A 26,400-nucleotide genomic window follows, 5' to 3' on the forward strand; every position below is an offset into this window, starting at 1 on the left:
GGAATGTAAATGGCACCCACTACAGAAAATAGTATGGAGGCTCCTTGAAAAAATAAAAATAGAACTACCATATGATCCATCAGTCCCACTTTTGGATGTTTATCCAAAGAAAATGAAAACACCAACTTGAAAAGGTTTATGCATCCCCCATGTTCATTGCAGCATTATATATAAACAATAAACAAGATATGCAAATAATCTAAATGCCCATCAGTGGGTAAATAGAAAAAGAAATTGTGGTATATTTGGAGAGTTAGTTCAAGGAACTGAACAAGTGTGTGTCTGAAACACAAGAATCTGGGAGAGGGTGGGATTAAATGAGGTTGTCAAGGTGAGCTGGGCCTTGACATGCATAATCTTGAAAGGAAGTCGTGATAACGATTTTGGCTTTCTCCTAAGAGCAACGTGAAGTCAAAAAAGAAATTTGAGTCATGCAGTGGCATGATGAGAATTACATTTTTAAAAGATCACTTTGGCTACTGTGTGTAGAACAGATTAGTGTGAGCTAAGAAGACTCAGAGAAATCCACTGGGAAAGGAGTTTGGAAGTGTAAGACAAAGGACGGTAACTCACTCTCAAGTAGTGATATGGAGACAGAGAAAAGGTGACAGGCTTGTTCAAAATAGAAGGAAACATTACACTCCTTCTAAACCACATGCCAGGTACACATGTTAGAGTCTGTCTGAGTAGAGCCACTGGCTGGTGTGTGATACTCCCTGGAAATCCACGATGACTAGCTTTAAGTAGAATGTGCTAGTTCAGATTCATACCTCATGTTCTATGCTGTGTTAGTTGATTTTGTAAGAGGCAGGAGACAGACAGTTTGTAATAATGTCACGAGGTATGTGTTTTGCCTCCTGGAGCCGGCAGATAATAGGCAGTGTAAGGGGTGTAAGCAGGTCAAGAGTGCAGGGGAAAGGCTCACCCACTCCCTGTGGGCCCATTGATTTAAAAGGTTAAGCGTTTGCCAAACCTGTAGCCTTATCTAGTCTAGCTGAGCCACTCTTTCTACTCACTCGACAGAAGGACTGTTAACAATCATTAAACATATTCGATTACTGAAAACTTTCTTCTAAACAGTCCCATCAAATGTACCATGTTCTTGAAAGAATACATTAACCCTTTTAAATTCAGTACCAATAGCTCAACACAGAACCCAGTGTAAATATACCCCAAGTATATGATAACAAGGAGGGGTACCAGATAGGCAAAAGGAGAAGGAGTAAGAGAACAAACAGTTTGTCTGCTCTACTTAATATCTGACACTCATAGCTTTCATGCTATGACATCAGACTTAACTAGATGCAACAGACTGTGGTCTGCAGTGCCTAAAATTTTACCGTCTGGGCCTTTAGAGAGAAAAGTGGTCTGTCTCTAAACAGAACCTGTTTAAGAGAGTAGTAGGCTTCTTTTTTCTTGTTGGTTTATTTATTTTTGTCTGTGCTGGGTCTTCGTTGCTGTGCAGGCTTCTCTTTGCAGTGGCTTCTCTTGTTGTGGAACACAGGCTCTAGGGCACCTGGACTTCTGTAGTTGTAAGCGCGTGGGCTCAGTCGTTTCGGCTCTCAGGCTCTAGGGCACAGGCTTGGTAGTTGTGGCGTATGGGCTTAGTTGCTCCGAGGCATGTGGGACCTTCCCAAACCAGGCATCAAACTGGCATCCCTTGCTCTGCAAGGAAGATTCTTTATCCATTGGACCACCAGGGAAGCTCTGCAAGTTCTTGATGTCCATGCATACATGTAATTACTAATGTTTACAGAAACCTTTGAATAGAAATTCTTTTGGGCATTAGTGACAAAAGGAAATAAAACTGTTCATTGTTATTGAAAGGTAAAGCCAGACATGATGTACTGGGTAAGAGGAATTCCGGTCAATAGGCCTGTAGTAATGTGGTGGTAAGGTCTGTGTTAGGAAAAGTGTTTTCTAGTCCTATGGTTAGTCTTGGTCTTTTGGTGAGCCTGTAACCATGGACTGTGAACTTTACCAGTGCTTCATGGTCCCTCCTTGCCCCCTTAAGTGGGACCGGATGGCTAGAGGGGGCTGGAGTTGGGTATTTCCCATCTCCCAAGTTGGTTTTGAAAAACTAAGATCATGGCATCTGGTCCCATCATTTCATGGCAAATATATGAGGAAACAATGGAAACAGTGACAGACTTTATTTTCTTGGGCTCCAAAATCACTGCAGATGGTGACCGCAGCCACAAAATTAAAAGACACTTGCTCCTTGGAAGAAAAGCTATGGCAAACCTAGATAGCATATTAAAAAGCAGAGACTTTACTTTGCTAATAAAGGTCCACCTAGTCAAAGCTATGGTTTTTCCAGTAATCCTGTATGGGTGTGAGAGTTGGACTATAAAGAAGACTGAGCACCAAAGAATTGATGCTTTTGAGCTGTGGTGTTGGAGAAGACTCTTGAGAGTCCCTTGGACTGCAAGGAGGTCAAACCAGTTAATCCTAAAGGAAATCATCCCTGAATATTCATTGGAAGGACTGATGCTGAAGCGGAAGCTCCAATGATTTGGCCACCTGATGCGAAGAGCTGATTCATTAGAAGAGACCCTGATGCTGGGAAAGGTTGAAGGCAGGAGGAGAGGGTGATGACAGAGGATGAGATGGTTTGGCATCACTGACTCAATGGACACGAGTTTGAGCAAGCTGAGAGATGGTGATGGACAGGGAAGTCTGGTGTGCTGCAGTCCACGGGGTCACAAAGAGTCAGACATGACTGAGAGACTGAACAACGACAAGTTGGTTAGGTTGTGATAAAATCCTAGTATGTGAGGGTCTGGTAAAGTGGTTTCTCTTGAGGGCATGCTCCTGTTCAATCACTCAGTCATGTCCGACTCTTTGCGACCCCCATGGACTGTAGTCTGCCAGGCTCCTCTGTCCATGGGATTAAATCAGCAAGAATACTGGAGTGTCTTGCCATTTCCTCCTCCAGGATATCTTCCTGACCTAGGGATCCAACCCGCATCTCCTGGGCTCCTGCATTGGCAGGCTCTTTACCACTGAGCCATCTGGGAAGTCCCTCTTGAGGGCAGGCCTAGTTAAGAACAGAACGTACTATTGGGACTTCCCTGGTGGTCCAGTGGCTAAGACTCCAGGCTCCCAATGAAAGGGGCCACGGTTTGATCCCTGGTCAGGGAACTAGATCCAGCATGCTGCAACTACAACCCACTGTAGCCAAATAAATAAATAATAAATATTAAAAAAAAAAAGAACAGAATTCACTGGAGTGCTTCAAAATGGTTGCTTTCCCCTCCCAGTGGAAGCTCTGTGGGATTTTTCTCTGATATTCAGTGTGAGAGCCTAGTAGAGCTCCTGCTGGTAAAACAAAAGCATGGGGCAGGGGCTCCCCTGACTGTTTCCTCCTGGAATTTTTAATTCTCAGATTTGTCCACACTGAGCCTCCAGCTATTTATCAGTTACAGTTCAGGTTTTCTAATGTCAGGGCTGGTTTTCATGGACGCTTCTGCTCATGGATTTCTGCTCAGACAAATTATAGTTCTCTGTTTCTGCTAGTTCTTCCAATCTGAGGGGCAGTGGTGTGCCCTATGACCTCACTTTTCTGAAGGAACTAGAGGAGCTGTTGATTTTCAGTTTGTTCAACATTTTGCTTGTTTTGGGGATGGACTGGCAACTTCCAAGCTCCCTATATCCTATATTGGGAATCAGAAGTCCCCTGAAGTGTTTAATTTTCACAGTGAGAATCCAAAGAGATTGGTATTATTATTTAGTAGAAGAAGCAAAAGATATTTTGGGTCTTGCTAAGCATCTTGAAGACAGTGGAGTCAGAATCTGAATCCAGATAGCCTGACCCTGGAGTGACTCAAAAGCTGATCCTCTCTACCAGAACACATTGCTTTTCTTTTACATACTCAGTGTTCTGTTCAGTTGTTGAAACTTTCTAGTGGGGAGGATTTCTCTGCCTTCTTTACAAATGCATTCTAGTGTATGACATCTTTGGGCTTCCTAAGTAGCACTAGTGGTAAAGAACCCACCTGCAATGCAGGAGACATAAGAGACGCAGGTTCAATCCCTGGGTTGGGAAGATCCCCTGAAGGAGGGCATGGCATCCCACTCCAGTATTCTTGCCTGGAGAATCCCATGGACAGAGGAGTCTGGTGGTCTACGTCTATAGGGTCACAAAGAGTTGGACACAACTGAAGAGAGTGAATATGTAGGCACGTAGGACATCTCTAGAGGCCAAGAAGTCCCTTCTGATGTTTCATATGTATCCCTCCATGTAACTGAGGACATTCTGTTGTCCATACTTCTGATGCATTGGACAGTATCTTTATAACATCTTTGCCCATATCCCTTTGAATCTTAGATCCATCCCTCTGAGTCCAGAAGGAAAAGCAACTCAGAAAAGAACACAGACATGTGTCCAGGACTGAAAAAACAGTACAGTTATCACCCAAGTAGATGTGCCCAGGGAGACCTTACACCAGATTCTCTCGTAAAGTAAGCGAACTCCATTATCTGCACACCAAATTACCTTCATGCCATATGCTATTATGATTTGTTTCTCTCTTACCCCAAACCAGTTTGGACAACTCAGTCAAGATCCCAGCTGGTGATTTCAGGACTGAAGAGGCTTCCTGGCCATCGTGCCTACTTAGAAGGGGTAGTCGGCAGTGTACCCTGTAATAAGTACAGTTATTACAGAGAAACTTGGCCAGTTTTACTGCATGTTCATCAGCCAGCAGGATAATCTTAGTATGAAAATAAAATCTGATTTATGAGATTGTGGTGAGGTGGCTAGGGGAGTGGATGTTCTACCAGTGATTTCCCTGGTTTCAAACCTTACTGTCAAGGCTGCCTATTTATTCTTTTGGACCACGAAGGGCAATGTGGTACTGTGATATTCTCATCTGATTTCTGATATAAGAGAATCATGAGACCAGAGTCACAGACTTAACACAAATTGGAAGAGACTTCAACAAGTGGTATCTGAGGCATAGTTCTGTGATCTAGAAGTGGAATTCTAGAGAGTGAATTTCTAGAAAGTGCAGTAAGTCCCAGGGTATGCGATGCTGAGTTGTAATGGGCGACGGGGATATGGGGGCTGAGGAACAGGGCAGAGAAGAGCAGAGTCCATCTAGACGTGATGTGGCTGGGCTGTCCAGTTCTCTCAGGAGTCTGCCCAAAGCCTTTCTACTGGCAGAGACCATGTTCTTGGGGACCCCTGTGTAAGAGATTATTTTTAAGACTTTAATCTCTTTAGTTGGTTGAGCACTCTATTGAGAAAGCCTACATCTATCAAGTAAAACTAAAATATGAGTGCAATAAAAGTCTCTCCTTTCTCACTTATTGGTCAAGAACTGATGCCTGTGTGCATGCTTGTTCTCTCAGTCATGTCCGACACTTGGCAACCTCAGGCTCCTCTGTCCATGGGCTTATCCCGTCAAGAATACTGGAGTGGGTTGCCATTTCCTCCTCCTGGGGATAGTCCCAACCAAGGGATTGAACCCTCGTCTCCTGCATTGTCAGGTGGATTCTTTACACCCGGGAAGCCCCCCAAGGACTGATACAGTCTATTTTGATTAGTTTCCATGGATTCTTTACACCCGGGAAGCCCCCCAAGGACTGATACAGTCTATTTTGATTAGTTTCCAGAGTCCCCGAAGCTCTTGTCTGAAAACTCTCTTTTCACTACCTCTCCTGGAGGTCAGCGTGCTACACAGAATAGGCATACTTAATGCGCCCTTAGGTTCTGTAGCATCCTAGGTCATAAGCACAAATGTTTTAGGCTTTCTCTTGCTTTTCTGTTCTCTCATGTCTTTGGTCTTGGCTCTGTGAACTAAAGTAAAAAAAATTCCCGAAGATTCCTGCAGCAGTGTGTGAATTAGTCTACACTATGACTACCCCTGTGCCATCACCCTTTTAGATCCTGTGAGCGTTCCCCATGTTTCTTCTCCAATCTGCGTGTTGAGGGCCTTCTTCAAACCCATGGTCATTTGGGCCTCCTATCCCACAGCTGTGCATCTGTGATCTCTGTGTCAGCCAGGCAGGTGCCCTTGGATGTGGCACTTACTTACTATGTCCCTAAACTTTGAGCACAAGCGCCTATTCTTGCTGCCAAGTTAAGACCCTTCCTTGCCTCAAACTGACCATGAGCCTGACAATGAAGGAGCCAATTTTAACTTTTAATTGAATAAAAACATAGGGTCTAGCACAAGGGTCATGGTCAATTACCTTTTTCCTTTTAAAACCCATTAACAATGCCATCTAACTCACTCTCCTGGGCCTCTTTTCAAAGACCACAATTCTATAAAGAGGCTACTGCTCTTTAAGTATTCTAACTACAGTAACTTTTCTTTCCTTCTTTCATCTGGTTCATCTGTTCTGCCGTGTCTGATAGATAGGGAGTATGATTTTTGTTGGGGAATATTTTATGTGGATAGCTCTCTCTCCAGAGTCCAAATTTCCACAGTTATATCATAAAGATATAGTACAAAAAAATAGAGCTATTTCAGTCATTGCTGATCTGCCCTTTAAAGATCTTTTATTCAGAGAAGAATCAAAGGAATTGAAGATTTGGGAGTCTGGGTGTTCACATCTCCTAAATATACCCCAGTATAGGCAAACAAGATTCTCTAATGCCACCATAGTTTAATTTCTCTTTACAAATATATAGGTGGCATATACGCCATACCTTTGGGTTAGGCAGATGGTTAGAGCATTAACAGTTATGATCAGGGAGGCTACCACAGGACTGCTTTCTCTTTCCATGTTCCCCATGCTATCTAATGTTCCCTTGACCTTGGTTATATGGGATAATCTGAGCAACAGGGGACCTTTGTTACGTCAGGAGTTCATGCAGAAAAGCGTCGGCCTAAGAATGATAGGAGACTTTCCATGTCTGTTGGCTTAGATACTGTCTGATTCAGCTTCTTTCTGTTGCTAACTAACTGTGTTCCCTCTAGGACCAGTATATTTCTCCATATATGGCGATGCAGTTTGATTCAGCTTTGTCTTTTTGGATTAATTCATTTAACACATATTTATTGAAAGCCTTCCATGGAGCTGGGCCTGGTTCATGCTCTGGGAATGAAGAGGTGACCACAGCTGATAAAGGGTGCTGTGCTGGTGCAAATGAGCAATAAACAAAGGATAAGTTAATTGCCAGTTGTATTAAGTGCTGGGAGGGGAAAACACAGGGTGAAGTGATGAGTAAAGGAGAGACTATTCTAGATGGGATGGTCAGGGAACTCTCATCTGATTGGGGTGGTGACATTTAAGTGTAGTTAGTTGCTCAGTCTTGTCTGACTCTTTACAACCCCATGGACTGTAGCCTGCCAGACTCCTCTGTCCATGGGATTCTCCAGGCAAGAATACTGGAGTGGGTTGCCATTCCCTTCTGCAGGGGATCTTCCCAATCCAAGGACTGCACTCAGGTCTTCTGCATTGAAGGCAGATTCTTTACCGTCTGAGCTAAGCTGAGATCTAACTATAGGGAAAGAGCCAGTCATGGGAAGAGGATGGGGAAGGACATTTTATGTAGAGGGAATAATAAGGATGAAAGTCCAGAGGCAAGAGTTTTACTTGTTTAAGAAACAGAGATGCAGATGTAGAGAATGGACTTGTGGACACAGAGGGGGAAGGAGAAGGTGGGATGAGCTGAGAGAGTAGCGTTGAAATATATACATTACCATGTGTAAAATAGATAGCTGGTGGGAAGCTGCTGTATAGCACAGGGAGCTCAGCCTTGTGCTCAGTGATGACCCAGAGGGGTGGGACGGGGTGGGAGTGGGTGGGAGGGAGGTCCAAGAGGGAGGGGATATGAGTATACTTACAGCGGATTGACGTTGTTGTACAGCAGAAACCAACCATTGTAAAGTGATTATCCTCCAATTAGAAATAAAAATAGATTGTATTTGAAAAAAAGGAATAGAAAGGACGCATTTTGGCTAAGGCATAATGAGGGAAGGAGAGAGTGAAGGCTGGGGGAAGAATCAGGAAGAACCAGATCATGCAATCTCCTGGAGAGCTGGTGCTCAGTGTAGAATTGATACTCAATGGAATAGGAAGCCACAGAAAAGCCTTAAACAGGTGAGGTATAGGATTTGCCTATCGAAGATCGTCACATCCTGTCCCATTACTTCATGGCAAATAGATGGGGAAGCAATGGAAACAGTGGCTGACTTTATTTTCTTGGGCTCCAAAATCACTGCAGATGGTGACTGCAGCCATGAAATTAAAATACTTGCTCCTTGAAAGAAAACCTACGACAAACCTAGACAGCATATTAAAAAGCAGAGACATTACTTTGCCAACAAAGGTTTGTCTAGTCAAAGCTATGGTTTTTCCAGTAGTCATGTGTGGATGTGAGAGTTGGACCATAAAGAAAGCTGAGCGCCAAAGAATTGATTCTTTCGAACTGTGTTGTTGGAGAAGACTCTTGAGTGTCCCTTGGACTGCAAAGAGATCAAACCAGTCAATCCTAAAGGAAATCAGTACTGAATAATCATTGGAGGGACTGATGCTGAGGCTGAAGCTCCAATACTTTGGCCACCTGATACAAAGAGCCCACTCATTAGAAAGGACCCTGATGCTAGGAAAGATTGAAGGCATTAGAAGGGGACAACAGAGAATGAGGTGGTTGGATGGCATCACCAACTTGATGGACATGAGTTTAAGCAAGCTCCGGGAGTTGGTGATGGACAAGGAAGGCTGGCATGCTGCAGTCCATGGGCTTGCAAAGCGCTGGACATGACTGAATGACTGAATTAAGCACTAAACTAGTAGGATTTGCTTGTACTTAAAAAAGTCAATGATTGTTGTATAGAAAACAGACTATAACAAGGACCAAGATAGAACATGAATGCCAGTTATGAAATTATCAATATTTATTTAGGATATTGGGAATTTAACTTCCTTGATGTCTTCAAATGTTAGATCTTATTCAGCCAAGTGCCCCTGCTCTAGAAGTCTATTCTTGCTGACTGTTGTTCTGGGGGGGGTTTTTACTCTGATAGGGCATTTATTCATTTTCCCATCTCTCCTTTCACCCTTTTCAGTCCATCCACCCTACAAATGTTTATTGAGATGCTGCTATATGCCAAACCCAGTACCAAGCATATAGTTTCTTGCTCAGAGACATGTAAAGTCTATTTATGGAGAGAGACCAATAAACATAACACATTATAATAAGGATTGTAATAGTATAATGTGCAAAGCACAATAGGAAACCTTCAGCAAGTAGCCAGGTAAGAATAGGTGATATTTGAATAAGATCTTAAAAGATACATAGGAATTTGCCAAATAATAATCATAAAAGCTACTATCTCTTTCTTTTTTAAGAGGAATTTTTTCAAGTTTTATTTATGTATTTTAATTTTTGGCCACATCCTGCAGCATGTGGGAACTTAATTCCCCCACCATTGCTTGAACCCACACCCTCTACATTAGAAGGTGAAGTCTTAACCACTGGGCCACCAGGGAAGTCCAAACGCTACTCTTTCTTAAACTTAGGGGCTAAGCATTGTGCTCTGAACTTTATGTATGTTATCTCTCTTAATCTTTCTCCCAACCTAATAGACTAGGTATTATAAACCTCATTTTATACACAAAGATTTGGAAGAACAGAGATCAAAAAACATCCCCAAGTTTCACAGCTTCTCAGTAATAGTCCTGGTAATCTTATGTCTGTATGACTCCAAAGCTTATGTTTTTAACTATATTATTTCTCTGTTGTCTACAGATAGGAGTATGATATTTTTGGGGAATATTTTATATGTATAGCTCTTCTGTTCTCGGGTACAGATTTCCATAGTTATTTCATAGAAACATAGTATATTCAAATAGTTTTAATCACTAGCTATTTCAGCCATTGCTGATCTGCTCTTTTAAGATCTCTGCTTTCAGAGGAGGATTTTGGGCAAGAGAGCAACATATACAAGGCAGTGAGGCAAAGAAGAGCATTGGTGTATTTGAGGGAGATCAGGGATTTGGGGTGGAGTGGTTGAGGGTGCAGGGGTAAGCTGCTGGCCAGGATGGGACTGAGGCAAGAGGGCATCACACACCCTAGTGTGATTTTGTCTTCCTCCTGTGGGCAAACTCTGCAGTCAGGCCATTGGCTCTCTTTCTTTACAATCTGGAGAACTGGATCAGGTTCTGATTGATCTCAGCAACTGATCGGCAACCTAAAAAAAAAAAAAAATGTAGTTTAAAAGCTCATTTCTCTGAAACCTCAGTCACCACCCCACCATGGGGATAGAAACAAGCCTTGAGCCTTGTCCTCACCCTGATAAGATATTATATGTACAGAACATATCCCGTAATTCTGATTACACTGGGGATTGTTCTGTGAGCCTGTGCCTGTGTCCTCTTTTAAAACAGCCATGGCAAAATGGCATGGTAAAAATATAAAAACAGTATTTCAACTTTTTGAAAAGTCAGTTTGTGTGCAGTGAAAACACCTGACTTTTATTGCCATCCAGATAAACCTTGGGGCTTTCCTGGTAGCCCAGAGGTAAAGAATCCGCCTGCAATGCAGGGAATGTCGGTTCGATCCCTGGGTCAGGAAGATCCCCTGGAGGGGGAAATGACAACCCATTCCAGTGTTCTTGCCTGCAGAATCCCATGGTCAGAGGAGCCTGGCGGCTATATTCCATGGGTCACAAAAGAGTCAGACATGACGGAGGCAACTGCGTGCACTTTGGATAAGCCTTCAAGACACAGGAAGTATCAGTCAGGAAGGACGAGGGCTCAAGGAAAGCAGACAAGATGGGGTGAATGTTTCATACAACTGTCTTCTAAAAAAAAGTTTTAAAGCAGAATATCTTTCTTTAGTGGAGGATCTTAAGTAAAATGCAAAACTGGACTGTCATAGAGATGAGACACAGGAATTGAAGAGAGCGACTCCAGATAAGATGACAAAAGAGAAGGGAGAAAGAGATAATGTCAGTTGCAGAATTGTGGACTCAAGAAAATTCACCGGTGATAAGAAGTTGAGTAAGACAACGTGTAATATTTCATAAGTTCTTCCCCATCTGTGATGTGTGTATGGTTAGCTCCAAAAACCTACCTAGAAAACTGTATTATTCGCAGAGGTATATTAATGAGAGGCTCTTTTTCCAAAAATGGAAGCAGAGGAAAGAGTTGAGTTTTATGTCTGTGTTGATTATTTTGTGTTTGTTTATTCACTAAGTCATGTCTGAATCTTGCGACGCTATGGACTGTAGCCCGCCAGGATCCTCTGTCCCATGGGATTATCCCAGGCAAGAATACTGGAGTGGGTTGCCATTTTCCTTCTCCAGGGGATCCTCCCAACCCAGGGATCAAACTCGTGTCTCCTGAATTGGCAGGCAGATTCTTTACTACTGAGCCACAAGGGAAGCCCCTGGTGTTGATGATAGGTGACAGGAATGGCAGGTGAAGGAGGCATAAATAACTCATAAAATGAACTAAGTCAGCAGAAGCAGAAATTTGGAGCCAGAGGCGCTCTCATCAGAAGTGACAATGATTTTGACAGCTCTGGGTTTCCACGGGGCAGACAGCTTTGGAGAGGGTAGATTTCCTCAAGGAGCACAGAGATGCCAAAATAGAAACTGCTGATACATTATAGTAGAAACAAATATTTAAGCTATGTAAAAATGTCTCAGTAGTTGCATCAAAGTGTGTGATACCATTCTGAGACACTTTGAAGCATCTGTTCCCATTTAAGCCCTGGTACTATTTGTGTACTGTTCTATTTATCAGTATAAGCTCATCAGATGGAGTTTTGGTCCACATGGTACGAGGGACATTGCCTTGTTCTTGGTAGAGGTTCACTAAAGGTTTAAGAGTGAATTCATAATTACAATGTATTCTTGTTTTTTCATTACTGTAAATTAGGAGGATATTCACACTAAAACACTTTGGCTAAATTAAAACAAAGTAGATAATTTTGAGCAATAAAACTCAAGAAGATTCATATACTCTTCTGTTTCAGCCCCTGCCCCTTACAAGAGATGAGACCTAAGTGAGGTCTGTGCACACATGATTTATATGTACACAGTTTTGTTTTCCAAGGCAAATTGGGATTGTAACATTCCTATATATACAGTTTTGGCATATGGTCTCACAATTAGGAAAAGATGATTCCTAAGCTTATTTTGATTTCACAATAGTGCAAATAGGGTTCTCTTCTCAGGGCTGCAATGTCACAAGATCACAGAGGAAAAATGTCACACATCTCCAGGAGAATTAGGATAGAGAAGTCATATTGACTGATCATCTCCTGGGTGCTGGTCTTGTGTCAAGCATCTTACATGCATTGTGCGTGGAAGGGCTAATCTTGGACTGCAAGGAGATCCAACCAGTCCATCCTAAAGGAGATCAGTCCTGGGTTTTCATTGGAAGGACTGATGTTGAAGCTGAAACTCCAATACTTTGGCCACCTGATGGGAAGAGCTGAGTCATTTGAAAAGACCCCGATGCTGGGAAAGATTGAGGGCAGGAGGAGAAGGGGACAACAGAGGATAAGATGGTTGGATGGCATCACCGACTCAATGGACTTGGGGGTTTGGGTGGACTCTGGGAGTTGGTGATGGACAGGGAGGCCTGGCGTGCTGCGGTTCAAGGGATCGCAAAGAGTCGGACACGACTGAGGGACTGAACTGAACTGAACTGAATATGAAACTCTGTGGGGTTTCACATTATGATTTTCTATTTGAGTGAGTTCCACCAAAAACACAGCCCTCCTCACCTGAGACCCCCCTTCTCCCCAGGGACCAGCTTGAGGAGTCTTTCCTGAGGGACCGATACTCACAGAGAATGCTGAGGGATGCCCTTCAGCCTAAGTTTTCTCTTCTTTCCCTTCTTCCCCAAACCCTCCTGCCCATCCCACATTTGGTTGTTGATTAGTCATTTTTTCTCTGAATTTAAACAATACATTCTCATTGGAGAACAATTAGAAGGAAAGGAATGTAAAAAGTTAGGCATAAAATTATTCATCATCCTGTTTTTTCTTTCTTTTTTTCCTGACCCCATTTAAAAAGAGTGCTCTCTACCCTCTATTTTAGAAAAAGATTTTCCAGCCTCTATTTCCATCCCAATGGTTGTTAAGTATAAACTTTTGGTGGAATAAAAAAGCTTTGTTATTGTGAATTCCTCCGCCAGGCTTCTGTTTTAAAAGTTCAGACACAGTATCACAAAGACAGGAGAAAATATTTGGGGGAGCAAGAGAAGTCATCTCAACCTCTTGGAACCTGCAGAAACTCCTAGATCTTCCCATCTCTCTCTCCCTCCCAAGGGCAAAAGACATCAACACAATATCTGTTCACACTTGTGCCCTCCTCGCCCTCACGGGAGAGACTTGGCAACCTTGGGTTATTTATTGACTTATCTTCATAGACATTGGCCCCAAACAGACAGCCCTGGTCCTTGATGCCTTAGTCCACTTCCTCCCTTTTTTTCCTATTAATCTACTCAGTTGAAAGGGACTGGCATTAATGCTGGTCTAAGTTTTCTAGCTTATACTACTTAAGCCCAAAAGGCTGAGGTTACAGCCCCAAGGAACACTATGTAGCTTGGATGCTGAGTACAAGATACTTGTCTAAATAGCTGATGAAAACCAGACTAGAAAAGACCTGGACACCTTGCCTTGTGCCTGGCAGATGGCAGACACTTGGTAGCATCATCTGTGGAAACAAGTCAATGGCACAAAAATGGTCTTGACTCCTCTTCAGAGCTCTTGATTCATTATTTTGTTACTTCTGGAGGAAGTTTCTGTTATTACCAAATTTTAGAATTGAGGCATGAATGGAGGTCTTATTTGGGTTTATCTTGTCTGCCTCTCACATTACAATCTATTACCATCTACAGCAGACAAAGACAATCAGAGACAGAGCTACTGATGACTGGCATTTGGGCAGGCCAATTTTGTATGAGACAGCTCCAAGCATTTTAGGACATTTAGCATCCTTGAACCCTGAGTACTGAATACCTCCAACACCAACCCTGCATCATTGTGCCAATGAGAAAAAAGGTAAGCCACCCCCCACCCCCAAACCAAATGATTCTGAAGAGGGAAGTTACCATCATTAGCTGAGAATTACTATTTCACAGGATCACTGGATTCCAGTGATCACATGCACTTGCTGAACACAAGTAAGTTTTTATGAGCACTACTTTACAATCATCTCAGTTTTGCCTGATACCTGCCTGTGTGTAACTTTGAGACATTCGAGTTTGTCTTGCTGACTGTGGTTACCCAGGATGATGTTTCTCCTTCTCTCTGTTCTGTCATCCTGCTTGCTTCCACCTCCCCAGCTCCTCCATGCTTTCCCCGTGACTTAATTTCTCTACTCTTCACAATCCATGAATCTTACTTAAAGTTCACCCCCAGAACTACATCTGACAAGTTTGATGGGATCTGAGCAGGCCAGAGAGAAATGGGACCCTCTTTACCACAATCTGAAATTGCACTTGCTTTTGTAGCAGATGTATCACATTCTGAGTTTGTGCTTGACTGGCTCAGATGGTAGAGAATCTGTCTGTAATGCAGGAGACTCAGGTTCAATCCCTGGGTCGGGAAGATCCCCTGGAGAAGGAAATGGCTGCCCACTCCAGTGCTCTTGCCTGGGAAATCCCACGGACAGAGGAACCTGGCGGGCTTACAGTCCACGGGGTCACAAAGAGTCAGACCTGACTGAGCAACTAACACTTTCATTCCACTTTTGTCTCGGGCATTTCCTCTGTGCCCTCTCTTGGTTTGGGGGAGGCAAGTGAGAAGGAAGGACCTGAGCTTCTGTTCTTTAGACGGCCTGCTTTCAGTTCTGAGTTAGGAAAAGAATGGTAAAAACTTACCTGTCAGGGTCATGGAAGTGTGGAATTCATTTTTTAAAATATCCAAAACTTCCTTAACACCATGTTCACCCTGCTCACAAGACAGAAAAGAGAGGAGACAACAGAGAGACGTGAAGGGACGTCCTGACCACAGGCTGAGTTTCAACACTAAGTGAGGGGACTTCCCTGGTGGTCCCTGGAAGACTCCATGCTGTCAACGCAGGGGGCCTGGGTTCCATCCTTGGTCAGGAAACTAGATCCCATACACCTTGAGTTCGTGTGCCTCTGCTAAAGAACCCAAATGCCACAACAGAACTGAAGATCCTGCGTGCTGCAACTAAGACCTGGCGCAGGAAAGTAAATACACATTAAAAAGTATTTCTAAGTGAGCTCAGAGCTGTGGTGGGGAGGATGGGGGCTATCTGTGAAATTTGAACTATGTTGGGAATAAAGGAAAGCAAAGAGGAAAATTGTGGGGTTGAGAGCTCTTGAAAATTTACAACATGCTGTGGAAGAAGTGTGGAGGAGCAGGCGAGGTGTCACCATCCTTCAGGATCTGTGGCACCCCCCAAAACTGGTTAAACTTGGGGGTTAAACCACAGAAGCACATGGAAACAAATGAGAAGTGGGGTGCCTTCCGGTTGGTTTTTATTTTACCACTCTCACCTTGCAAGCAAGACCCCACAGAATGGGTCTCCCCACAAAAACGCACTTAGCCCCGAGGGCTAGAGCCTTCAGCACATCGTTGCCAGTCCGGATCCCACCATCCAGGTACACTTCAACCTTCCCTTTCACAGCGGCCACCACTTCTGTCAGGGCATCGATCTGAAAACAAGAGACAAGTGTGGCTCGAGGGACTTGCCTTTGGACTCTCAGGGAGTCCGGGGACAGCACTGCCCCCCGGGTTTGGCTGGCTCCAGGAGGTCTAAGCTGGGGCAATGCCTCATGGCTCCATGCATGAGGCTGCAGGTGCTGTCAAAGCAGAGTAGCTACATTCCCAAGGCCCAGGGACTCTTTCTAGGCTACCCCCTCCTGCCATTTCCTGCTCTGACAGAGTTCAGGTGTTTACAGCTTGGAAGAAACTCTTGGTATCTCTTAACATCCCCAAAGGAGCATTTTCCACTTGTAGTGTTCGCTTTTGTGTGCTGAGTCACTCAGTTGCACCTGACTCTTTACTGCCCTGTGACTGTAGCCCTCCAGGCTCCTCTGTCCATGGGATTTTCCAGACAAGAATACTGGAGCAGGTTGCCATGCCCTCCTCCAGGGGATCTTCCCAACCCAGGGATTGAACCCAGGTTTCTTGTTTTTCCTGCACTGGCAGGGAGATTCTTTAGTACTAGTGCCCCCTGTTCTTTTTATTTCATTTTATTTTTTACAAGCATTTTATATAGGGGTATAGCCAATTAGCAATGTTGTGATAGTTTCAAGTAGACAGCAAAAGGATTCAGCTATACATGTATCTCTTCACCCCCAAACTCCCCTCCCATCCAGGATGCACACATTTTAATGTTCTTCATTTTAAAGAAAATTTTGATTTGCTTCTCTTCCACCTTCTCTGCTTCTAAGGTGGAACGATTAGAAATGTTCCCCATTGCTAAAGCCCTAAGTCTTTTTGGCAAAACAAGTGTGATCAACAGTGACCCTAGTGTCTGAACCACAGCCTGTTCCATGTAACTGGGCTGCAACTTATTCCTGACACAACACATTTGAGCTACTTGTTCCTAACTCCCTTACGGGTTATCTGAGACGGGGGATAGAAAGGCAGCACTGACATTGCAAGGGCAGGGCTGAAGCGTTAGAAAGACAAAACAAAAAATGCCTGATCACTCTGGCCGCCTCTCTCCATTGGATCTTTTCTCCTAGCTTTTCTCTTTCATTCCCAGCTGTGTGGTCAACAGGCCTGTGGACCTAAGGTGCCCCAGATTGAGCTATGTTCCTGGGTACCTCCAAGTCTGTAAGAAGTGAGGGCAGAGTCTGGGGGGAGGGTCCTGCAGGAAAAGTTTCTGGACCTGCCTCAGGGCTCCTGTTCTGTCTCTTTGAGGAATGACTGAAGAGGAGTAGAATCTGCAGCGGAAGGAGTGGATTGAATTCTGCCCAAATGAGATCCTTTGGTGAGAGTGAGCAGAGTATGAAATCAGGGAGGAAAGAGCTTTTTATTTTCCAGGTGGATGGGTGAATTGAACATTTTGTTAACATACATGTAACGACTGGAGAGAATGTGCATCTAAATCAGGGTATTTTTACAGTCCCACCATGGTATTATCTGGAACATTTCTACAAAAGGCTCAATAGCTGTGGCACTTGGGCTTAGTTGCTCTGCGGCCTGTGGGATCTTCCTGATCCAGGGATCGAGCCCATGTCTCCTGTATCGGCATGCTGTGAGAAAGAAAGAAATGTACTTGTGCAAACTCTTCTGCACTGTGCACTTAGTTGCTCAGTCGTGTCTGACTCTTTGCGACCCCATAAACTGCACCCTGCCAGCCTCCTCTGTCCATGGGGATTCTCCAGGCAAGTATACTGGAATGGGTAGCCATGCCCTCCTCCAGGGGATCTTCCAAACCCAGGAATTCAACCCAGGTCTCCCTCATTGCAGGGGGATTCTTTACTGTCTGAGCCACCAAGGAAGCCCTTCTAGTGAGCCGTATTGGACAATGGGACTGGCAGTAGTTTAAGAAACACAATAGGGGGTGAATTTCAGCCGAGGGTTCATTCAGTATGGCTTGAGAGTTAGCTTTTGATAAGCCACAGTAGGGCATTCATTAGAGCCTTCTGGGGACAAAAGCTAGCTTTCCCCTGGTTCTGGAAGGAAGCACAGGAGTGTTAGATATGGAACATTACCGAGATGGATTATCACTGAGACAGTCACACCCCTCACAAGGAGGGACTGTGTTGAGAAGGGTGGGCGACTTACCCCAGGCACAAAATTTAAAGGGTGTCAAAAATATAAATAATATTTGAGTACAATGTTTACAAAAATCAAATGGCAAACTTTGACCTGCAAGCTGGGGGCTTGTTTTTATAAATAAAGCTTTATTGGACCCAGGGCCAGGGTTACAGTGAAATGAGTGAGGCAACATTATGCAAGTGCAGGATCAGATCCTATCTTTATTAAAACTGTTGCTATTCACTGTGGATTTTTCTGCATTAATTTTTATTTTTCAAATAGTGCATGAAGCTATTATTCCTAATTCAGTTTTTCTGGCATGTTCTTGAATTTTGAGCCAAGGGTGGGCCTCTCACTAGCCTCCCACTAATCTTGGTACTGTCCCTGGATGATCTTGGGTTTGGCTGTTAGGTCAGAGGACTTGGGAGAACAGCGCGTTGATCAGTGTGATGGGGCAGAAGAAACTCTTCTTGTTATGGCACCTGCCTTCATCACTGCTCATTCTTTATTGAGGAAGTGCAGTGGGAAAATTAGTGGGCCACTTATCCCCACTCCTCTCTCAGAACTCCCTGAGGGAGCAAGACTAGCTAAACTGATTAATGAGAGATAGCCAATTGTATAATGTTCTATTAGTATTATTTCAAAAGTCAGCATTCTACCCTGTTTGCTGCTGGTTGGTGAGGGGCTCTTTGCTTTCTGTTCCTATTGTCAGCACAGTTGGGTCAGCTCGGGACCTGCTATGCTCTGCGCCCTCTATCCCGTCAATTACTGGATGCATGAGAGATGGCTTTATGGTATCCTTGCAGGAGCTGGGGGAGAGAGCTCAGCGCATGTTCTGAAGGCCTACATTCTCCTGAAGTCTTAGGTCAAAAGTTGGGATGGGAAGAAGGAGGCTTGACCATTCCCTGTAGTTCAATCTGTGCTTGTTTGCTATGAGGTAGAACCTGGCAGAGAGGAGGAGGCCAGTGATTGGCATTTGAAACCTCCAAGTTTCATAAGCCTTGAAATGTATAAACTAGCTGATGTAGCTTTTTCTATTTCCTGTAATTCTTTTTAAAGGAGAAATTGAGAATGTGCTGAAGATTTCAGGATGGTCACTGATGTATTGTTTAAAAGACCAAACCCTTGGAAGCAATCCAGATGTTCAACAATAGGAAGTTGGTTGTATAAATTGTCCATTCATACTATACACCATTAAAAACAAAAAAAAGCAAATTTATTGAAGTAAAATGATGCTCTTGATATATTGATAAATGAAGAAAAAAAAATTACACAATATCATATATAGTTTTCAAACCTAAAATGTTATATTTACACTAAATTGATTATCAAACTATTGTCATAAATAGCAATGATTTTTATCTTAATTCTTTTTATTTAGGTATATTTTACAATTTACTTGCAGTGAATATGTCATACTTAAAAGACCAAAAAAAAAAAAAACTTAAGAGGAAAAAAAACTCACTTCCATTTCTCAGAATGAGTCAATCCATGCAGACAGGCAAACTTCCAGCTGAATGCTTCTTTCAGAAGGCAGATGACCTCTATGCCTTGGGAACAGCTCTTCTATCAAATTTCACCTTAACCACTTATTAACTGTGTGAACTCACAAGTTACTTAACATCTCTACATCTTACAGTATCCTCATCTGTTAAGTAGGGATAGTAATGCAGGGCTGTTGTGCACTTTAGAGATGACATATGTTGAGTTTGTAAAAATAACCCGGCACACACTAGACTATTATTAATGATTAAAAGTCCTTCCGATATATATATATATTACCAACACAGTTGGTTAGGGAGAGGAGAACGAGCACCAAATTTCACAGAGTGCCTTGCTGTGGACACACACATACAAACGCACATGCACACACACAGCACTTACAAAGACACCCACTCTGAAGTCATTCTACTTACAGAAGCAGGAACCTCATCAAGCTGCCTCCCACCATGGTTGGAAACAATGATGCCATGGACATTGTGCTTCACAGCTAACTCTGCGTCCTCTTTTGTCAAGATCCCCTTAAGGATGATGGGCAATCGAGTCATGCTCTGAAACCAAGAGAGATCTTCCCAGCAGATGGATGGGTCAATTGGGGACATTTGGAAATAAGGCATTGAATTTCCCTGTGGGGGATAAAAGAGAACCTTAGTCTTGAATTCCTTTGAGACTCTCATTCCAAAGACGATGCACATTTGAAAAGCCGCCATTTGTAAGCTTAAAAAGAGGAACCATAAAACCCAACACTAATCCTAGCTCCTTTCCAAACAAAACTTTTGTTAAAGAATTTCTACTCCCATTGCTTATTTGTTAACCATTACTTGTGTCCCTGCTCAATAATTTTGCTAAGACCTGGGAACACAAAGACAAATGAGACACAGTCCTTAATTTCACCTCCCCCCCCCCCCCCCAAATCTCAGAGTTTATTAAGTGAGATAGATAAGCAAAAGCATTTATAGGCCAATGTGATTGTTGTGACTGAGATATGTACCAGGTAACAATAACTAAGCAACACTTCAATAATCTTAAGTCAGATATTGCGTGTCTGCTCAGTCATGTCTGACTCTTTGTGACTCTCTGAACTGTAGCCTACCAGGCTCCTCTTTCCATGGAATTTCCCAGGCAAGAATACTGCAGTGGGTTGTCATTCCCTTTTCCAGTGGCTCTTCCCCATCCAAGTATCAAACTCACATCTCCTGTGTCTCCTGCATTGGCAGGCAGATTCTTTACCACTGAGTCATTTGGGAAGACTGAGTCAAATATTACCCAATATTTATCTTGGCTTACCATGTGAATCAAATATCTATAGGCCCCAAGGTGTCCCTGGAATCTGAGCTAAGATTCCAGAAACCCTCAAGGCCAATTTGTGGCTAAAGGGTAGAACTATTGAGTCACTTGTCTGGGTATTGCAGTTGCTCATTGGCTGTGAAGGCTGGTACCATTATCTCTAATGCAGTTAAGGGATTCCAACTTTGCCACAGTCTTTTCTCTCTGGGACACTTCATCCCATTGGACTAAAGGATTTTAATGGAGAAAGTGCCTTTGTAGTCACCTTGTCCAAAAAACTACGGTGTAGCTCTCTGGTACCCCATGGATGAGTTCCACGTGTGAAGAGGTATTGCTGCCCGGTGCTCAAGGCAGTCCTACTCCATAGGCATGCACCTTGAATAGGAGCGTCTTCTTCAGATGGTCCATTTATCTATGTGTGATCATTTTCTAAGTGTGCCATAAAGTAGAAAATGTTGGAAGAAACTTTTACTCTCCTGTTTCATGGAAAAAAAAAACTCCTTTCCCTAGCTTTCTTATTTCCTAACTCCCATCCTGGCCCAGAACACTTCTGGGGACAGGCTGGCCAGCTCCAGAGGTGAGAACAATGTCTTATATTCTGCTTGTCTGGAAGTTCTGAGCAGCAGGAACTCCATCTGCTTTTTGAACTGCTGCATCCCTAGTGCCTGGCACAGAACAGGCACAGAACAATGACTTCTTGAGGAAAGAAAGAAGAGAGGAAAAAGGGATGGAAATCTGCCTCCTGTTACACCTGCCCTCCCGGCTCTGGTATCTTTCCTACCGTCTCAGGTGATCCGAGATCTTTCAACCATAAATTCTTCATCAAATTGACTTGGTTTGTAATGTTATGCCGTCTGTTGCCAACTTTGGGCACATCCACAGTAATGACCAGAGCTTTGAAACCCAGGGATTCCACCTTTTGGATCAGCTGCTTGTTTATCTGCCGGTTCGGGTGCACATAGAGTTGGAACCACCGCAGGCCCCTGGGGGCGGCAGCAACGATATCTTCAAGGCTACAGCTGGCATACGTGCTGGTGATGTAGCAGATACTGGCTGCTTGTGCAGCTGCAAAGCAAGTGATACAGCTCAGGTTGGAGGGCAGCGACATTCTGAACTGGGATGAAATGCCCTATAAGTCTGTGTTCCCTCTGGCCAGCTTGCCTGTGAATGAAGATTAAAGCTTGACTTCATTCTTCTTCCCTATCGTGCAGGCATCAGAGCTGTTTGATCAGACTGCCTGGGTCCTCCACTGTATAACTTGTCTTATAAACTCTGTATTCCATTAAAATATTTCAGGCTAGAGATGACATTGAGTCCCCAGAACTATTTCCCAAAACCATTTGAACATGTTGCAGCTTTCAGATAGGAAATGGACATCTTATGAACCCATTAATGAAGCAGAAAGGAACTAAAGAAGGCGAAGGTTGAGAACATAATTCCAAGGAGAAGACTGAGCTTTGCAGTAGAAAAAGCATGCTATCTGGAGTTAGAAGAAAACTAGTTCTACCACTTCTCAGCTGTGTGGCCTTGAGTCTCTTTTTCTTTATCTGTAAAGGGGGAAAATGATAATAGCACTCTTATAGGGTTGTTGCAAGATTAAATAGGATGACAGCTATGGAAGTATTTTTTTTTTTAAAGCTATGAAGTGAGGACTGTAAAAATGCTAGTAATAATGTTGTTGATGATGGTGATGATGGTGACAATGATGTGCCAATTGCATCTTTCTCATTTCCCACTTTAATCATTTTCAGGGGATCCCCAAGAGGTTAATGTCACTACCATTCTACAACTCACGGGTAGAGAATTTGACCTCATCACAATTAATATTTTCAGTTCCTAACATCAACAGGGGATATCGCTTTCTCCTGCCCCAAACAACCCAACACCCTCAACCATGAAGATTTAGTAAAGCAGTCTTATTCATACAGGGTATTCATATTTCAACTCAGCCAAATTTATTCCTAAGTAGATGGATGTCACTTTAACTCTAGAATCCTTGGATTCATCACTTCCTATATCACAGAGTCAAAGGAAAAGACCCCAGGGAGGCCTTGGGCAACTTGAGAAAAAAAGATTTGGTTTCAGTTGAAGATGACAAATGAATCCCAGGAATGTTTTTACCCCCTGCCCTTCCCTCTCTTACTTTTTGGTGGTGGCGAATGAGGGAAGAGGCTGAGAGGGGACTAGGGAGAAGACAAGACCCAATGAAAAACTTTTTGTCAAATAAGATGATCAAATCAACCGTGGTTTTTCGGTCGTTAAGTTGTGTCCAGTTCTTTGCAACCCGTGGACTGCAGCATGCCAGGTTTCCCTATTCTTCATTATCACCCTGAGTTTGCTCGAACTCATGTCCCCTGAGTCAGTGATGCCATCCAACCATCTCATCCTCTGTCATCCCCCTTCTCCTCCTGCCCTCAATCTTTCCCAGAGGAGAAGAGAAATGGAACATTTGAACAAGAGCACCTGCCAGGATCTTGTGTTAGGAGTAAGGTCATGACTGTCCTTGTCCTGAATTCAGAGACTTGGCATTCAGCCCCAGCCCTGGCCCACTAGTGTTCAAAGAAAGGCCTCCCCTTTGTGGCCACACTAAGCAGCCCTTCCCCCACAGGGCCAGTGCCCCTTTCTTGGGATGGCTTGGTGGGGTTTTCATACTTTCCTATTCATCTGTAGCTCCCTCCCACCCTAACCATTCTTAATAATGGAAAACTGGTATTTCCTCAATCTTAGGTGAAAGGTTATGCAAATGTAGCTTTAACCATTCCTTTTCCTACCCTTGATTCCAACCAGGGTCATGTCCCTAAGCCCCTTCCATAGAGAAGCTGGTTGCCCCTGCCCTGAAGCACACCTCTGCACACCTAAAGGGCCTTGGGAGGGGAGACTCAAGGTGGGGGCAGCTCACACCTCTGGCTGTGCTCATTTCTCCATCAGGCCAGGCGAGGCGGTGGAAACCTGTGGGTGCGATACAAATGGGAGCGCTGATCTCTGCTCCTTGGATGGTGGTCCGCATGTCCACCTTAGACACATCTTTCAGGTACCGGGGACGGAGGCGGATTCTGTGCTGGACAACAAAGAGATGTTCTGTTGGTGGGATCATTCTCCAGCATGAAGGTGCTGCTGGGACCTCCAGATTCCTGGCACAGGTCTAGGACCTCACTGGGTCCCAAGAAACCTCTCGCAGGGTCAGTTGGCTGATGAGGCAGTATAGACAAGCAAGAGGCTCCTTTTTTCTGGGAAGCCTCTCCCAACCCCCTATTCCCATTAACCTGGCCTTCCCTGAACTTCCACTGCACATAGTCTTTCTGTTCCCTGCCTGCTCAATCAGAGGTCTGTGTCTTGGAGCCATGCCTCCATGACCAGACTCTCAACTTGTGGAGGCCTTGATTGATACATCATAACAAGAACTAGAATGGATATAAATGAGCAGGGCATAGTTCTAGGCTCTTCTCTCTTACGTTAAACACAAGTCTCTGTGTGTGTGTGTATGTGTGTGTGTGTTGCTCAGTAATCTCCGACTCTGTGTGACCCCATGGATGTAGCATGCCAAGCTCCTCTGGAAATCTTGCCAAGATTTCCCAGGCAAGAATACTGGAGGGGGTTGCCATTTCCTCCTCCAGGGATCATCATGACCCAGGAAACAAACCCAGGTCTCCTGCATTATAGGCAGATTCTTTACTATCTGAGCCATCAGGGAAGCCCAGACACAAGTCTCTACGAGGCAAGAAAAAGTCATTGCAAGAGGACAAATCCCAGAGAATGATCCCTTTTTTTTTTTTTTTTGGTTAGAGGCTAATTCATTGAAGATCTGACTTAAACACTACTTTAGAAGAAAGTAGGGAAATTAACAAGTATTAATTATCCCAACAAAGACTTAGTTAGCTTCTGGGTCCAAAAGTGCTTGTTTTCCACAAAATACTATTATTCCTGTACATAAACTGAGAAAAATTTTTCTGGAAATGCTGATTGTGCAAACTTGGGTCAGAGAGCCTTAGTTACTTGATCTGTGAAATGGGAGTAATAATTCGACTTTCCTAATAGCCTTGTGAAAACACATGAGAAGAAGCAATTAAAGTGCTTAATATAGTGCTCAACATGTATGAAAACACAGAAGATAGTGTTCAGCTTGCATCCCATTTTCCAGTGTTTTCTGGCCTCAGTATCACAGCGGTCAGCAAACATTTTCTGTAAAGGGTTAGATGGTATATATTTTAGGCTGCGTGCCATGAGGTCTTTGTCACAATCACTTGGCTCTGCTATTGTAACATCACAGCAACCACTGATAAGATGTAGATGAGTGAGCATCGCTGTGTTCTAATACAGTTTTATTTATGGACATTGAAATTTCATATAATTTTGACATATTGCAATTCGTTTTTTGATTTTTGTCAATGATTTAAAAATGAAAAAAAGCCCAGCCTTAGCTTGTGGACCATCCAGAAACAGTGGGCCTGACCTGACCATCCAGAAATAGGCAGCAGGCCTGACCTGACCTGACCTGACCTGTTTACTGACCCCTAATTTACCACTGTTGTGCCAGCCCAGCTCTTCTCTCTTGAATCAATCTCCTGTTCTCCCCAAGACGCCTTGGGTCTCCATATTTCCTCCAGCGTTGAGCCCTCTCTCCTGTTATACCTCCAAGCCGAAAGTTCAGGCATTCAGGAGATTTAGGCTTACCCAGCTGGCTTCTCCTCCCTGCCCAGGGGGCTGAAGACCCTGAGACTGTTGTGCTATCTTTTTGAGTGGCAGAGTCACCATGATCAGCAGAGGGTGACTCGCTTGTGCTAGCTGTGTAGAGGCACTAAGGTGAAAGTTCTCTCCAACCATCCTGTCCCCAGTTACCCACTCACCTGCGGAGGAAAACCCCCAAATCCCCACCACCAACAAAAGCCCATTATAATGTTTTGAATACTCTGTTCTTTGGAGGCAGAAACCAGGACTGCTACCTTCCAAGGAGCTTTCAACCTGTGCACCTTAGCTTAGCAATAGAAAGGATACGGAAGACCAGACTTTTTAAACGCTGCCATGTTCTCATCCCGCGTGCAGCAGTCATCAGCTCCTCCTTCGATAAAATCCCAAGTTGACTTAGAGAGGTGCTCCCGTGCATGCGCCTGAAAGTCTGTCAAACACACCAAGGGCATTTCTGGACCTTTAAAGGAAAAACCAAAACCAACCAAACAAAACCCAATGAGAAGTCTTCAGATATTTGAGAAGGGTGAAGGGGTGGACTATAGCACAAAGCTGTTTGGATTCAACATGAACCCCCGTGTAATCTTCATCTCAAAGGAGGGGCTGCTTAGTCTGCTGTTTCCCGGACTGAGAGCAGGGGGTCCTGTTGCCCTCCTCTGTCCTCCCAACTCCGGCTCCCACTCCTGGTTATTGGATCTCCTAACTGTCCCTCAGGGCTGTCCCCTTGTTTCTAGGCCTGCTGTCTCAGGTCTTATTGAGGCCCCACCACCTCTTATAAGATTACTACGAAAATTTCTTATCTTATCTCTCAGTCTCCATCTCGTCTCTCTCCAGCTGCCTGGGACCTTTCTAAAATGTAAGTCTGGTCATGGCTGTTGGCTCTCAAGTGCCCATGGCGTGGCATTTGTGCCTTTCTAGGACCTGGCTCCTGACGCACCAGCTTAATTTCTTGGTGGCTTTTTCTTGACAGCTGAGTCACTATAAACAATTTCTGAACATTCTGGAAGGCTATTTCGTATCTCTGCCTTTTGGGAAGGAGATTCACCAGGGCAAGAAAACTGGATCTGAGCAGAAATCAGTATCTGGGAGGTCCCAGAAATCTCTGGGTATATGAATACATGGGGCAAGTCATTAAAAAGAATTCATTTGAACCAGTTCTAATGAGATGGATGAAACTGGAGCCCATTATACAGAGTGAAGTAAGTCAGAAAGATAAACACTAATAGAGTATACTAACACATATATATGGAATTTAAAAAGATGGTAACAAT

General features: G+C 43.8%; 1 protein-coding gene across 2 annotated transcripts; it reads right to left on the reverse strand.

Annotated features, from left to right (window-relative positions):
• Nucleotides 1-10,092: 10,092 nt before the first annotated feature.
• HAO2 (hydroxyacid oxidase 2) lies at nt 10,093-25,581 on the reverse strand. Of its 2 annotated transcripts, XM_061119927.1 has the most exons (7): nt 25,451-25,581; nt 23,348-23,499; nt 21,228-21,511; nt 19,576-19,785; nt 15,442-15,600; nt 14,797-14,866; nt 10,093-10,148 (listed from the first exon to the last, which is right to left on the reverse strand). In XM_061119927.1, exons 1-7 carry the CDS (start codon nt 25,579-25,581, stop codon nt 10,093-10,095), a joined length of 1,062 nt encoding a protein of 353 aa, XP_060975910.1. The 2 variants fall into 2 exon arrangements, with proteins under 2 accessions (XP_060975910.1, XP_060975911.1); XM_061119928.1 differs by lacking the exon at nt 19,576-19,785.
• Nucleotides 25,582-26,400: the final 819 nt, after the last annotated feature.

This window comes from Dama dama, chromosome 20 (genome assembly GCF_033118175.1).
Source record: "Dama dama isolate Ldn47 chromosome 20, ASM3311817v1, whole genome shotgun sequence".
NCBI classification, from domain to species: domain Eukaryota; kingdom Metazoa; phylum Chordata; class Mammalia; order Artiodactyla; family Cervidae; genus Dama; species Dama dama.